General features: G+C 44.1%; 1 protein-coding gene across 1 annotated transcript in view; it reads right to left on the bottom strand.

Moving 5' to 3' along the window:
• Positions 1-14903, bottom strand: part of GLDC (glycine decarboxylase) — a 103687-nt gene extending 88784 nt beyond the window's left edge. Inside the window, exons 1-2 of the mRNA XM_006144467.3 lie at positions 14649-14903; positions 13989-14067 (exon numbers count right to left, since the gene is read on the bottom strand). Of these exons, the coding sequence (XP_006144529.1) occupies positions 13989-14067; positions 14649-14903 (334 nt within the window). The remainder of the gene's footprint in view (positions 1-13988; positions 14068-14648) is intronic.
• Between the last annotated feature and the right edge of the window lie 1772 nt (positions 14904-16675).

Genomic DNA, 16675 nt, shown 5'->3' with positions numbered 1-16675 from the left:
CACGTGCCCTATAGCAAAAACCTCTCCAAAAAAATTAAAAAATAAAAATAAATAAAGTTAAATAAAGTAATTTTTTTAAAAAAAGTTAAATAAAATAATTATTAAAAAAAAAAGAACAGGCAGCGATATGAGTCATGATAAATGCTACACCTAAATACACATACACAGTGTTCCCCATCCTTAGCCCATTACCCCAAACACAGCCTTCCTCTTTATTTTTAGCTCCAATTTTATGGAAAAATGTATTCAAGCTTTGCTTTTGCATCTTCAACAATCTAAAAATGCTATATCTAAGGTTCTACACAGTATACATATTATGCTATCTTTTATATTTAAAAAAGTAAGGGCAGGGCCAGCAGATAGCGTGGTGGTTAAGTGCACTGGACTCCCACATGGTTGACCACGGTTCAAGTCCCAGACGTGGTGGCTTGCTTTCTCACTTCCTTTCTCTCTCTCTCTCTTGTTCTCTCATTCTTGCTCCTGCGCTGTCCCTCTCTGGTCAAATTTAAATAAATAAATAAATAAATAAATAAAATAATTCTTAAAAAAAAAATTAGGGGCCAACCCATAGCCTGAAGGTTGGGCCAGCTGGAACCCATATGAATGACCATGTGGCTTGAGTTTCAGACTTGGCATCTTGAGGAACATGCCAGGTATGTGTGTGTGCCCAAAATCCCAAAAAGAGGAAGAAATGGAGGAAAGGATTTTTGTGTGACCATGCCACACGAGGGGTGCTTTCCCACTTTCTCTGTCTCTCTCTAGCAAGCATACTCATCCTCTGGCAAAATTAACAAATAAAAATATAAATACATATATGCTTACTTATGAGCAGAATATTCTGGAGATAATTCATATGAAATAGAAAATTTTAGTGGGAAGAAATCCTGGTTTTTCCTGTATATCTTATTTTACGTTTGAGATTTGGACGACATCTCTGTATTACTTATCCTAAAATTTCATTACAATGCTATAACTCGAATGAAATCCTCCTTGTGAAATATATAGGTACAGACCCCTTAACATCCCCAAAGTGGCAGGACATCCCACAGGGTGTGTTCCAGGCAGCCCAGCCAGCACCACCTTTCACAGAACAGCCATCAACCAGTGTCAGAACCTCCCTTCCACTCCGCGCCCTCCATGCACTTGGCAAGACACTAGGAAAAGGTCTCCAAGGAAATCATCAGGGCTGAAAACCAACACACTCATATTCGAATTTGTCCAGACAATGTCACCAGTTTGAAAAAGACCTCTCTCTGCCAGAGGCTGAAGGAGAATGCCGGGGCCAGAATGGAAAGATTGACACTGCCTGGGCATGTTTTCTTTGCCAGCCTGCAGATCCTTGGCTTTAAGACTGAGCAGGAAGCTATTAGGTGGGCTTGGGGCATTGATTAAGATAAACAGACCTTGAGTGATAGCATGTTAGGACATTGTGATTTTTCTGTATTTTTCCGAATTTCTATATAAATTCCATCCTAATGGTTAGATTTTACCCAATGTCACCCTTTTCTTCCTCCACTTTCCCCTATAACTGCCCGGGTTAGGCCCAGTTAGCCAGCCCATATATCCTATTCCCTGCTGTTGTTTGTATCAGGATCCTGCTCTCTCGGGCTCCCAAGTAGCTGGGACAACGAGTGCATGTCATTGCATTTGGCTTGTAGAGTCGTCTGGGAATCAAACCTAGGCTTCCCAAATGACCTCAGCCTGCTGAGTAGCAATAACTGGACCGCTCCCTGTTATATGTCAAGTTTCATCCTTGGGCAGAAAAAGTTTTCACAATGTCTGCTGAATCACAGAATTTGTTCACTGCAGGAAGCCAAGCTCATCCACATGCTCCACATAGCGTAGATGGAAACTCTGAACTGAAATCCCTTCAGGACTGGCAGAGGGGCGCCAAGTATGAAGCTGTGGTCAGGGCAGCACGACGCAGGCCTGACTCGGGGCTCTGACCCCTCTCGCCCTAACCCGGCCAGGCTCGTCCCTGCCTTTTTGCTCGGCCAAGTAATATTCTGCCTTACTCAGTTCTTTCTGATCCTCAGAAGTTGAGTCATCCTCAGGACATTCCCACTTGAAAGGGTCTGAGGCTTGTCCCATCTGTGTTTCTGATGACTTTTTGGTCCCTTGTCTTTGCGTGAGCAGTCCCTACAGCTCTTCCTACTCACCCCAAAGACCCGACCAACTGTGGAGAACCAGAACAGCACTCACAGTAGGGAAGTGAGAATGAGGACGCTCTGTCTGTTATTTTATTCCATGAACTCGGATCATACTCTTTTCTGTGGGAGGTCTCTATGGCCTTCTCTTCATTTAATCTATGAGTGTTTTTTTTTAAAAAAAGAAATATACAGAGAAACATCGGAATGCACAACTCCAACAATTTGTCATGCTTAGGAAAGGTGATTTTTTTTACAGATCAAAGGAGTAGAGACAAGAAGAAATTTTTCAGTCCAACCCAGAATTTCACAAAGTAAATTGTAATCTCTTTGTAGATGGGGCATAGCGGGTTGCTAGGAACATAAGTGCTCAGAAAGCACAAGTGAATCTATGTGGTGCAACAAAAATTCACCTATACTCTCATATACAGCAAGCTCAATATTCCTGATACTTCAGCCATCACAGAATCCATGATGACAAATCAGTGTACAAATGTTCTCACATTCCTTTTAACTGTATTCCTAAAAGCATGGGCTTCAGAGAAACATTTGTAAGTGAGCCCACAGCATGTATGCAAGTGTTGTGAAATAATGCAGTGTCGGGGGCCAGCAGGTGGTATAGTGGTTAAGGACATTAGACTCCCACATGGCCCTGGTTCAAGTCCCAAACTTGGCAGCTTGCCTTCTCTCTTTCTTTCTTTTTTTTTTTTTAGAGGTTTTTGCTACAGGGTGCATGTGCTTGCCAGAAAGAGACAGAGAGACAGAAAGCGAGAAATCACCCCCCAGGGGGGATGGCCACGCCACAATCCCTTCTCCTCCATTCTCCTCTCAGGATCTTGGGCACGCATGTACATGCACCTGGCATGAGTTTAAGCCACTGGGTCCGGGACGCGAACCGCGGTCGACTACATGGGAGTACAACGACATAGCCATTGCGCTAACTGCTGGTCCTGCTTTATCACTTTCTTTCTCTCTCTTTCTCGCGCTCTGTCTCTCTCTGGTCAAATTTAAATAAATAAATAAATAAATAAATAAATAGGTAAATAAAGTTAAAATAATTCTTTAAATAAATGCAATGTCTGCAATAATTTCAGATTTTCAGAAAATGTATTTCCTTGACATTTAATCAGTTAGTACGTTGATGATATAGGCATTATAAATCCTTACTAAAATTCTCCATTTGGGGCCAGTTCCATAGTGCAGTGGTTAAGTGCTATGTGCTGGAAGCCAGATCTAATATAGCCAACCACAGTTCAACTCCCAGCACCAGTTACTTATAGTCAACCAGTGCTGGGTTGGTGTGCATGTGTGCTCAAAATCCTGATGGAAAGGAGAAATGGGAGAAAGGGGCTGTGGTGTAACTATGCTCCCTGAAGGGTGCTTTCTCTCTTTCTCTTCCTCTGACAATTAAAAAAATTATCTTTGTGTAAAAATATTCTGGACTGAGGAACCAGCAGTTAGCATAATGGCTATGTCGCTGGACTCCCACGTAGTCGACCGCAGTTCACGTCCCGTACCCGGTGGCTTAAAACTCACGCCGGGCGCATGTGTGTGCGTGCCCAAGATCCCGAGAGGAGAATGGAGGAGAAGGGATTGCGGCATGACCAATCCCCCGGGGGGTGATTTCTCGCTTTCTGTCTCTATGTCTCTGTCTGTCTGTCTGGCGAGCGCACCACGCGCCCTATAGCAAAAACCTCTCCAAAAAAAAAAAAAATTCTGGACTTAAGTAAAACAAACTTGAGCATAAAAAAGAGATCAAAGTTATTCAGACATCATACAACTGACACTTACTAAGGCAAGGAACAATGTCTGCAATTCCCCCAGGGTCCTCTTCTCCATTCCCTGTTTGATGACATCACCATCATTCCAAGATATCCAGCCTAGAAACTGATTGACAGTCCCCCAATCTGCTATCTGTCTGCATGGATCAAAACCATGCTTTCTATGGGCTGTTCCCAGCCTGGAGAACTAATATATTCATTCCTATGAGACATGAAATTCATCCAATGAGGGGCTTAAGCTCACAGCCTGACTGGAGACTTCTTAAATCTGCACTGCAATGTAAGACTCTTTTTTTCTTTTTCCTTTTCCTTATTCACTTATTTTTGACAACCAAATCAAGGATACTACTATGAACCTCATTTTCAATAGAGAATTATACAGTCTTGGCTTTCTTAAGTGTTTCTTCCCTTTGCTTTCTCACCCTCCCTCTACTCATCTCTCTCCTCCCTTACAGTCTCTGGTATCCAAACCTGCACTTCCTAATATATTATTATTATTATTATTATTATTATTATTTGGAGAGGTTTTTGCTATAGGGCACATATGCTCGCCAGAGAGACAGAGAGACAGAAAGGAAAAATCACCCCCCAAGGGGGATGGCTATGCCACAATCCCTTCTTCTCCATTCTCCTCTTGGGATCTTGGGCACACATACACACATGCCCAGTGTGAGTTTAAGCCACCAGGACTCAAACTGCAGTCGACTACACGGGAGTTCAGCAACGTAACCATTATGCCATCTGCTGGTCTCCCTAATATATTTCCTAATCTTTCCATTTCTGCCATAGAATGCAGACCTTCAGTATATATTGGGTGGGGATATATAGTGTTTATCTTTCAAAGTCTGGCTTATGTCATTCAGCAGTAGTTTTTCTATATTCAACCACTCTGAGACAAATTCCATTGACTCCTTATGACTAAACACTACTCCATAGTGTATGTGTGCCACAATTTTTTGATCTAGTCATCGGTTTTTGGGCACTTAGGTTGGTTTCATGTTACAAATAATGCTGTGATATACATGGAAGTACAAGCGCCCTTCCCACTGAGTGCTTTCCTATACTTTGGGTAAATATCAAGGAGTGAGATTACTCAGTCATATGGTAGTTCTAATTGTAGTCTCTGGGGAACATGCACATTTTTTTCATAGGGGCTATACTAATTTGCATTCCCACCAACAGTGTAGGAGGGTTCCCTTTTTGCCACAGCCTCGCTAACCCATGTCCTTCATTATTTTTTTATCAGAGCCATTCTGACTGGGGTTAAATGGTATCTCATTGTAGTTTTGATTTGTATTTTCCTTATGCTAAGAAGAGTTGAACATTTTGTCATTTGCATTTTGGCTATCTGTATGCAGTGTAAGACTTTTCTACACAGTTTTCCCTCCATCTCTCTCCTCTCCCACCAAGGTCAGACCTGCATTAGTCCAAAGGCTCTTCCCACCTTTTCCTGTCCCCTCTTTCAATAGATCTCTGGCATATCTAATATGATCTTGGTGCCTGCTTCCTAGTAGACATGAACTAACACAAATTTTAACATCTCACATCTAAATTCTACAACTCCCAGCTGTTTTTCCCACCTGTCATTTCAGAGGCACTCTGAAAACACAGGAGAGAGTATGGGACAGTTACACAGCAATAAAAGGGGACACTCTGGAAGGTCAACCCACATAGGAAGGTTCTGGGTTCACATCCAGAGACCTCTCACATCTGGAGACCCTGAGTACATTGAGAACATGTGCCCATGATCTGGGGACTGCTGAGGCTAGAAGACCCTGCTGGGGTACACTCTCTCTCACTCTCTATGTCTCCGTTAGTGGAAGAAAGAAACTTTAAATACACACATCCATAACCAGTTCATAACCTACTAGTTAAGGGAGCTGGATCCCTTAATAGCAGACCACACATTGTTGGCCCTGGTGGCTTGAACAATATACCAGGTGCATGTGCATGCCTGCCTCAAATCCTGACAGGATGCAGAAATGGGAAGGGATTATGGCATGACCACACATAACTGAGGGGCTATTTTGCCTTCTCCCTCTTTTATCTCTCTGGTTTATAAACAATAACAAACAGAACAAAAGCAAAAGCAAAAATTTAAAGAAAACACAGGATGAATCCTATAACTACCCAGTGTAGTAACTTTATTTTTTCAAATTTTTTTCAATTTTTTTTTTTGAGAGTTTGTTGCCTTAGGGTGTATGCGCTCGCTGGAAAGAGAAACAAAGAGACAGAGAGCCAGAGGAAAAGTGAGAAATCTGCCCCCAGGAGGGATAGCCATACCACAATCCCTTCTCCTCCACTCTCCTCCTGGGATCTTGGGCATACATGCACAAGTGCCTGGCATGAGTTTCAAGCTACCAGTTGGGGACTCAAACTGCAGTTCGCCATGTGGGAGTCCAACGACGTAACCACTACACCATCTGCTGGTCCCTTTTATTTCTTTTCTTTTCTTTAAGAATTATTCATGGTGCCAGAAAATGGCACAGTGGTTACATGTTGGACTCCCACATGGCCAACCACAGTTTGAGTCCTGGTCCTAGCAGCTTGAAACTCACACTGGGTGCGGGTGTGTGTGCATGGGTGCCCAAGATCCCATGAGGAGAGTGAAGGAGAAAGGACTGCAGGGTGGCCATCCCCTGGGGGGGGGGATTTCTCACTTTCCCTCTCACTGTCTATTTACAGTGAGCACACACATCCTAAGGCAAAAATCTCTCACCAAAAAATGAATTACTCATTTGATTTACTTATCATCATCATCATTTTCTTTAAATTTGCTACAGGGCATGTGCACTCACCAGAGAGATAGAAAGTGGGAAAACAAGCCGCCAGGTCCGGGACTCAAACCACAGTCGACCATATGGGAGTCCAGCACTTCAACTACCATGCCACCTGATGGCCCCAAAATATTTTTCTTTTTCTCTTTTTTGAGAGGTTTTTGCTATAGGGCACGTGCTCGCCAGAAAGACAGAGAGAGACAGAGAGACAGAAAGCGAGATATCACCCCCCAGGGGGGATGGCCACACCGCAATCTCTTTTCCTCCATTCTCCTCTCGGGAATACTCTCTGACAAGTACATGCATCCCTGGCAATTTAAATAATGATAATTTAGGTAACAGGGTGACTGTCCAAGGTATCAGATGAGCGAGTATCTGCCTAATAAGAATTAATAATAAAAATACAAGGACAAAACATACTCTGATGTGAGGGACTGAATACACAAACAGACAATGGCCAGGCTATTCATATATTTTAAGTTTTTTTTTTGTTTTTTTGGAGAGATTTTTGCTATAGGGCGAGTGCGCTCGCCAGACAGGCAGAGAGAGACATAGAGTCAGAAAGCGAGAAATCACCCCCCAAGGGGGATGGTCACGCCGCAATCCCTTCTCCTCCATTCTCCTCTCGGGATCTTTGGCACGCACGCACACGCGCCCGGCATGAGTTTTAAGCCACCGGATCCGGGACGCGAACCGCGGTCGACTACGTGGGAGTCCAGCGACATAGCCATTACGCTTACTGCTGGTTCCCAGGCTATTCATATATTTTAAAAATAGAATTTTTACCTGTATGCTGTTCAGGAACAAATTCCCTTACCTATAATAAACAACCCAGGGTGCCAGCCTTACAATTAGACTTAGGGGGGCCAGCAGGTGGTGTGGTGGTTAAGCATACTGGATTCCCACATGGCCAGTCACGGTTCAAGTCCCAGACCAGGCAACTTGTTTTCTCACTTTCTCTCTCTCAATCTTTCTGCCCCTCTCTGGTCAAACTAACATAAGAGAATAAATAAAGTTAAATAAAAATTAACTATTTTTTAAAAATGACTTACATAAGAGAGCCCATATCACTATCTTTAGCGACAATCCAAGAAACTGAATAATATCGTCTATGACAATCAGCTCCAAATGTCCAAGACTTGATTAATAACTGGCAACTTTCCTAATATTGTCCTACTTTCAAGTCAGGACTAACCAGACGAAGTGAAATATACACCCCTAAACACATCTAATTAGCCCACCTACAGCTCCCCATGCCCCGCCTCCAGGCCGGCTATACCTGGAGCCTTCTATTTTTTCACTTAATAGCTTTCCTCTCCTCTACCAAAACACAGATCTGACCTCCTTGATACAACGAATACAGAATAAATAGCCTTTGCATTTCTCACTTGCTAGTCTTTGTTTATTTACAGTTTAACAAAAATCTTTTCTGGAATTATCCTAGTTAAAGATAAAATAATAATTCACATGAGCTGGGAATTGAAGAAGCCAAGAAGGGCCTAGGGACAGATGTGTCACAGACTGAGCAGTCTATAGAAAGGCCACAAATATCAGCTAAAAGACAAGATGGCCACAGCCTAGGGAGCAGCTGCCCGGTAGGGTGCCCTTCAGGTCAGTTCAGGAGAATGCCCAACCTGATTCGGGTGACAAAGTCACCACCTGCAGCTGTGTTACACAATGCCCTCCCTCTGCTCCCTGACCTCCATTAACCATTTATTAAGAGTCACTCTAAACTGCGTGGCTTAGAACATTCAGTCCTCACAAGTCCATCAGAAGAATCATTCTGACAGCTCAGCTCCTCAGCACTGACTGAGTAATTTGAACATTAGGGGGTTTAGCTTTTCTCTGTTCCAAACCATGCTTGTGATCAGCAATGTGCTATTTTGTGTAAACTTTAATCTCTGCAGCTTTTGAAAGGTTAGTTTAATCTAGTTCAGTCCGGTTATCTGAGATGACTTCACTGAAAAAAACTATACAGTTAGACATACTATAGCTGAAAGTGGATGGCTTGATTCATAAAGTATTTTTAAAATTTTACATTATAGAAAATCAAGAAAATGAAGAGTAATAAAAAGGCTAGAGGGCTGGCAGGTGGCTTAGTGGTTAAGGTGCAGGATTCCTACATGGTCAACCACAGTTCAAGTCCTGGAGTAGGCAGCTTATTTTCTTGTTTTCCCTGTCTCTCTCTCCACCTCTCTCTGGTAAAATTAATAATAATGATGATGAGCAAAATTAAATGATTCTTTAAAAAAGGAAAAAAAGGCTAAAATAGCCCATAATGTAATGGCACCACCCTGAGAAACCAATGTTTTCAGGACCAGCAGATGACGTAATGGTTATGTCACTGTACTCCCACGTAGTAGACTGAGGTTCGAGTCCTGAACCTGGTAACTTAAGACTCACACTGGGCACGTGTGCATGCATGCCCAAGATCCTGAGAGGGGAATGGAGGAGAAGGGATTGTGGCATGGCCAGTCTCCCTGGGGTAGGGGGTGATTTCTTGCTTTCTAGCTCTCTGTCTCTGGCAAGCACATGCATCATATAGCAAAAATTTCTCTAAAAAAAAAAAGAAAGAAAGAAAGAAAGAAAGAAAGAAAGAAAGAAAGAAAGAAAGAAAGAAAGAAAGAAACCAATATTCTCACTGGCATATATCCTAGTTGTTTTGTTTTGCAAGTGTATGTGGATAGGGGGACCAGCAGTTAGCATAATGACTATGTCGCTGGACTCCCATGTAGTCGACCGCGGTCTGAGTCCCGGACCCGGTGGCTTGAAATCACGTTGGGCACGTGTGCGTGTGTGTCTAGGATCCCGAGGGAAGAATGGAGGAGAAGGGATTGCGGTGTTGCCATCCCCCCCTGGGGGTGATTTCTCACTTTCTGTCTCTCTGTCTCTCTTTGTCTTTCTGGCAAGCACACGTGCCCTATAGCAAAAACCTCTCCAAAAAAAAAAGAAAGAAGTGTATGTGGATGGAGAAGGGAAATTCAGTTGAACAGGATGAAACAAATAGCAGTGTATCCATGTAAACATATGAGCAAAAGAGTGAGAGAAAGAGAGATAGAGGCAGGCACCCTCCACAGCAGCTGCTCTCATTGTGATCCTCTTCCTCTGATCCTCCTAAAGATCTTTGGCACACACACGGCACCCTGCATGTTTCAGGTCACCCAGGCCTGCTACCTGAACCTGTGCATGGCCCTTCAGTAAGCTCCTGACTACACTACAAACGCCCTGACAAGCTTTTTATTTTAAAATTTATTATTTCTTAATTTGCTATAGACACATGCACTCACCAGAGGGAGAAAGAGATAGAGAGAAAGTGAAAAAGCAAGCCTCCAGGTCCAGAACTCAAAATACGGTCCGTCATGTCGGAGTCTAGCACTCTAACTACCACACCACTGGCTGGGTCTACCTGACAGGGTTTTTAATTGAGTAGCATTACTTTTTTCTCTGAATAATAACTTTCTAAGAAACCAACAGATAATCAAGGTTTTTTTCTTTCTTTCTTTTTTTTTTTTTTTTTTTTTTTTTTGCCATAGGGAACATGCAATTGCTGGAGACACAAAGAAAAAGAGAGATATTCCCCAGTGGGATGGCCATGCCACAATCCCTTCTCCTCCATTCCCCTGTCAAATTTTGGGCATGCACATACGTGCACCCAGTGTGAGTTTCAAGCCACCAGGTCTGGGACTCAAACTGCAGTTGATCATGTGGGAGTCCAGCGTCTTAACTACTACACCCATCAAGGGGTGGCCTTCCATCAAGGTATTCTTTCAAGGCACTTCCTAGAATGTCAAAAAAAAGGGGGGGGGGTGATTGCGAACCTTCGTGTCTGACAAATCACTGCACTTCCCTGGGTCTGTTTGCCCTACTCTATCCTGATTCCTCTGCCTGTGTGGCCTTCCCTAGCCTTGCTCAGCAAAGCACCTCTGCTCATCCTGACAGCCAGGCTCAGTGCTGCACTTCTGTGACCCCTCCCTCACTCAGCCAGCCGGGTGTTCCCACAACTGCACGCCCATTTTGCCGATGCATTTCCATTTGGGCAGCTGGTACATAGCAGTTATTCCAGTGCGACAGGGTTTGTATATTTTCATGCACTGGGTCACAGAAGTCAGGAGAAGTGTTTCTTCTTTGCAGTAATTGGAATATGAACAGCGTCGTCAGACAACCTGGATTTGAATTCTCCCTCCACAGCTTACAAACTGGGATGCTGGACAAGTTAGGGACTATGTATACTATGGTTTATTCTTTATTTAATTTTTTTTATAGTTGCCAGAGGTTGGCTGTGCTTGAAAGAGACAGGGAGAGAAGGAGAAAGAGGAAGCACCCCCAAGTGGGGCGTGCTCATACTACAATCCCTTCTCCATTTCTCCATCCTGTTGGGATTTGGGGAACACACACACATGCGTTCTGTCTGTTTTTCAAGCCACTGGGGCCATAATTCAAACCACACAGTTGGCCAAGTGGGATCCAGTTCCCGTAGCCATCATGCCACAGGGCCAGCTTGGTTTCTTTATCCTTAAAACAGAGGGAATGATGGCACTTAGCTCATAGGATTATACCAAGGATTATTAATACATGAAAAGCACCTTAAAGCACATGGTACACAGTAAGCACTACATAAATGTTTGAGATTATTTAATTACCATACGGACTAACCTAAGTAGCACCACACTGTCTTCAACTCTCACAACCATTTTACTCAGCAATAAGGTCATTTAAGACTCATAAGTATGGTTATTACAGTTTTCTCTGTACACGGCAAACAAATATTTGATCTAGAATTCCCCTCTGGTTCCCATAGACAATAGGCATTCACATAAAACCAAATTTGTCTAAAGGAACTGCTATATTATTTAATGGAAATGCCACTACTAGGGGTTACTTGTACCAATTTGCTCTCCTCACATGGAGAACATTCATTACCCATGACACATGCATGCTTCAGAGTAAAACATCCATGCTCTGCTGATACATGCTCCCTCATCCCAACTCCTAGCTCACTACTTCAAGAGCAAGCTTTATTGGAAAACAGGTCCATTTCAGGACAAGGAAAGTATTCCTGACTGTGCAATATTTTCTCTGAATTACCTCAGACTAACCAGATAAAACCAGCCCCCATTCACACAGAAGCTGCTAGGTTTAAAGTTTACACTCATGTTGCAAATTAGTTCTCATGAGCCTGCTTCCAAAGAGAGGAGAAACAGAATTCAATGATGTTCGAATTATTCACCTGGAACCAAGTAGCTGGATTTTAAAAGGGCAGGCAACTTTGACATGTTTCCCAGATTCTAAAGCTCTTATTTTTTTTTAAAGTATGTTTATTATGTTTATTTTGTACTTTGCACTATAAGAACAACTTTCTCACTAATTTCTTTTTTCTTTTTTTTTTTTTTTTGAGAGGTTTTCGCTATAGGGCCCGTGCGCTCGCCAGACAGACAGAGAGAGACATAGAGACAGAAAGCGAGAAATCACCCCCCCCAGGGGGATGGTCACGCCACAATCCCTTCTCCTCCATTCTCCTCTTGGGATCCTGGGCACGCACGCACATGCACCCGGCGTGAGTTTTAAGCCACCGGGTCCGGGACGCGAACCATGGTCGACTATGTGGGAGTCCAGCGACATAGCCATTACTCTAACTGCTGGTTCCCAAATTCTAAAGCTCTTAAAAGAGCATCTTACTTAAAGTTTATTGTAAAAGTAGCTAACCTACATGTTCTCTTGACTTTGAAATTTTGAGAAGGCATCCAGTTGTTCAAATATTCACCCAAGTATTGCTTTCAAAATGTGCAACCCTTCACTCTGCATCCAATAAATGAGGACCTGATTTTCTTTTACTTTGTTTTTTTGTTTTTTTTTGTTTTTGAAAGGTTTTTGCTATAGGGCGCGATCGCTTGCCAGAAAGACAGAGAAAGACAGAGAGACAGAAAGCAAGAAATCACGGCCCAGGGAGGATGGTCACTCCGCAATCCCTTCTCCTCCATTCTCTTCTCAGGATCTTGGGCACGCACGCACATGTGCCCAGTGTGAGTTTAAGCCATGGGTCCGGGACTCGAACCGCAGTCAACTACATGAGAGTCCAGCGACACAGCCATTACACCAACTGCTGGTCCCAAGGACCTGATTTTCTAAAAGTGAGATAAATAAGGCTTCCTGCTACCCCTACATCTCTATTAGTTCAATTCAAAAAAACTTGCAAATTTTCTTCTGTGAGCAAATTCCATGCCACCAGATTTGACAACAACGAAGGCAACAGTCCTTAGCATTGCCTGAGCTACACCCAAATTAGACATCTGCTGTCAGCACAGGTATGGAGATACCTGAGTCAATACCCTGACTCATTCACTTTACAGCAAAACAAAGCTCTCCATCTGTTAATATATATCCTTTCAAAACAGAACCAAGCAGCTGCTATCTCTTCATTTGACTCCAGAGTTAGAGATAAGTGTTTCTAAGACTGAAAATGAGATAACCAGATGAAAGGTTTTGTTTTTGTTTTTAATAATAACAATAACAATAATAATAATAATAATAAAAGTCTGAGCTCTATTTCTGCCCTGTGTGTAGATTCTTCCCTCACTCCAGGGAAGTCAACTACCCACATCAAAGTACCTGTGAAGGGCAACCTTCAGAACATTGAAATAATTTTAAATACAAAACAGAATTCTAAGAAAACCTATGAGTAAACAGTTTTTTTAACCAAGCATGAATCTTACTTGCGTGTTTCCAGGAAAACCATTCGCAACTGAAAAGTTAGGCCCCCTTTCAGTGGATAAGAAAATCTGGATGTGAGACAGCGAACAATTTGAAGGGACTCTGATATAAGAAACTTGGCTATGTTGGCCACATGAGAAGGTTGTCTCTTCCGTGATTGTCACTCCTAGTTTGTAGGCCTTAGGCAATCCCCCTTTCCTTTTGCAGATCATGCTGATCTACAAAAAGTGATGATGCCCTTAACTCAGGATGGGAGAAACTGGGTCCTGTAAGGAAGGCCTGGGAAGTGGGGAATGCTCACACAAATTTGTGCCAGGGACCCCCTTGGAAACTTGTTGGTTCCTCAGGGAGCCTGGGGATTAAAACCAAGAATGGTGCGCCAGAGACTCTTCCAGGGTAGAGCTAGGAAACCAAAGAGCCCACCCTCTCACCGTCACTAAGTCCTCCCTGCAGCTTTTTATAATCAATGTGTTTCCAGTCCAGAGCACTCCTATTCCAGCGCTGAACCTTAAGGAACCACCGAAGGCAAATAGGCCAGAGCACACCAGCCTAAGGGATCCCTCCCCGCCACTTACAAATAGGATCTTCCATTTTCAAGGGTCTTTTCAAGCGAATGCTGGCGGGGACCGTCTTCTCAATCAATTCGTCAATGCTCTAAAATTAAAACGCAAGTCGGTGAACACTGAGAGCAGAGGAAAGTGCGTCTGAGTTTTTAAAAAGTCACCTCTGTGTTTTGCATCTACCAAGGCTGTGGGAACCTCATTTAAATCGCCTAATTAGGGTTTCTTTTTTGAAGGAAAAGGAAACTTTGAGCAAACCAGAAATCACTTGAAGAAAAGAAAATCATGAATCGGCTACTCGGGGTTGGATTTCAGTCTGCAACCGGAGATAACCAGATAAACCTAGTCTAACCCGGGTTGCGGGGATGGGGGGGGGGGGGACGGGCGAGGGGTGTCTTCTCGTCCTCATGCAAAGTTAGGGCGCATCTGCAGGCTACTTGGGTTGGAGATGGTTTAAAAATGTACGGTTTTCAGACACAAAGAGTAGGTTCAGGGAAAAGTAAGCCGGCGGGTAAATGCAGCCGGACCAAGCACACCGCCAGCGTCCACGCCAGGCCGGACTCCGAGGCGCGGGTCCCACGCGGAGCGCAGAACTTAGGGCGGGAGCTTGGAGGCCGCGTAGCAGAACCCGGGCGGGACCGAGCAGAGGCCCGAGAGCCAGGTGGAGGTCCTTACCGCCAGCCCCAGGGCTTGTAGCATCTCCCTCTGGTCTTTGTCCCCAGGACCGATGTGCCTCCGAGCGAAGTCGTCGTGTCTTGGCAGGAGGCGCTCCAGGAGGCGCGAGGCCTCGGCGGTGCCGCTGTCCCCGCTGCTGCTACTGCTGTCCCGGCCCCCCGTCGCCCAACGCGGCCCCGCGCCCCCAGCCAGGCGCCGACCGCTTCCGACTCCATAGCCTAGGCGCAGCCCCCATACCCTGGCACAGGACTGCATGTCCGCTGCCACCGTCCCCTGCCCCAGTCCGCGAGGGTTAGTCGAGCTCTCGGCCCTTTTTATGGCCTTAGCTCCCCCAGGTGACGGCTGCACCCGGCCTGCAGCCCCTACAGCCTGGACAATCAGCCAGACAGATGGATGGATGGACGCTTGAGGGCAATGAATGGGCGCCGTGCTCAGCTTGGACACGCGCAAAGTTGTTGCTCTAACTGAGGCACCTGCTCCGCACACTTTAAGCGTCGCTCTGGAGGCGGGTGGTGGGAATGGGGCCCGGAAACCCTCGGCCAATGGGAGTGGATGGAGGGGCAGGGGCGGGGCAGTCTCGCCCCCCGCCTCCTACCCTCTTCCTGTCCTCTTCTTAGCCCCTCGGTAGAGTCCTCTTCCTGACCAGGAGTCTGCAGTCCCCAGCCATGCCTCCACCATCTCTGGCTGATGCGGAGACGCTTTGTGTCCCCACCACCACCGCGCGCGCGCGCACACACACACATACACACAGGCTCACACCAGTAGGGTGTGGAGTCGCACTGGCGAGGGATCAGGGTGCACAACCCGAGGGCACCAGGAGAAGTTCCTGGGGGATTTAGCCGAGATGATTATCACAGCGAGTCCAGATTCAATGAGTTGGTTAGTATCCCCTCCTTTACTTTAGGGTGTCTTTCTCTGTGATATCAAGAAAACCAATATGGACAGATAGAGGTACTTTTATATTTGTGGGATTGTGGGCAACTTAGCCTCTCCAGAGCTTCAGTTTTCTCATGTCACAAAGCTAGAGGGGATTTTTTAGAGAGGTTATACTAACAATAATAATTAATAAAATTAAATAGTTTTTAAATTATCCTATACAAAGTTTTCTGGAGTTCTGAAGTGAAGCCATCAGGACATGGACTTTTTTCTTATTGTTGAGAGGTTATTACTGATTCACTCTCATTGCTTGTTATGGGTCTATTCAGACTTTCTATGTACCCCTGATTCAATTTTGGTAGATATGTGTCCAGAAATTTGTCCATCTCATCCAGGTTTTCTTGTTTGTTAGAGTACAGTCCCTCTTAGTATCCTCTAATGATATTTTGCATTTCTATTATGTCTGTTGTAACATTGCCTATTTCATTGCAAATTTGACTTATCCGGTTCATTTCTCGCTTCTTAATTAGTATAGCTAATGGTGTGTTGATTTTGTCTGTCTTTTCAAGGAACCAGATTTTGTTCTCATTTATTTTCTGTATATTTATTTTCTATTTCACTTATTTCTGCTCAAATCCTTATTATTTCTTTTCTCCTGGCATTTTAAAAGATTTTTTTCTGTTGCTGTTTTTCCAGTTCTCTGAGACATGATGTTAGATTGTCCATTTGCCATCTTTCCATCTTTTTCTTATGTGCACTAATTGCTACGAACTTCCCTCTTATGACTGCTTTTGCTGTGTCCGATAGGTTATAGAAACTCATGTACTCATGGGGCCAGCAGGTGGTGTGGTGGTTAAGGACGCTGGACTCCCACATGGCTGAGCATGGTTCGAGTCCCAGATCTGGCAGTTTGCTTTCCCTCTCTCTCTCACATTCTGTCCCTCTCTGGTAAAATTAAAATAAATAAGTAAATAAAATGAAGTTCAATAGAAACTCATGTACTCATTATCATTGCTTTTCATGAAGCTAAGATTTCAGTCTTAATTTTTTCAGTAGTTGTGAAGTCATTCAAGATTAGGTTATTTAGTTTCCATATGATTGCCTATTTTTGTGGTTTTTTTTTCCTGATGGATGGATGGATGGATGGATGG

This window comes from Tupaia chinensis, unplaced genomic scaffold, assembly GCF_000334495.1.
Source record: "Tupaia chinensis unplaced genomic scaffold, TupChi_1.0 Scaffold000121_1, whole genome shotgun sequence".
NCBI lineage: Eukaryota > Metazoa > Chordata > Mammalia > Scandentia > Tupaiidae > Tupaia > Tupaia belangeri.
Note: the sequence above shows the minus strand (reverse complement) of the source record. Positions and strands in the feature narration are given on the sequence as shown.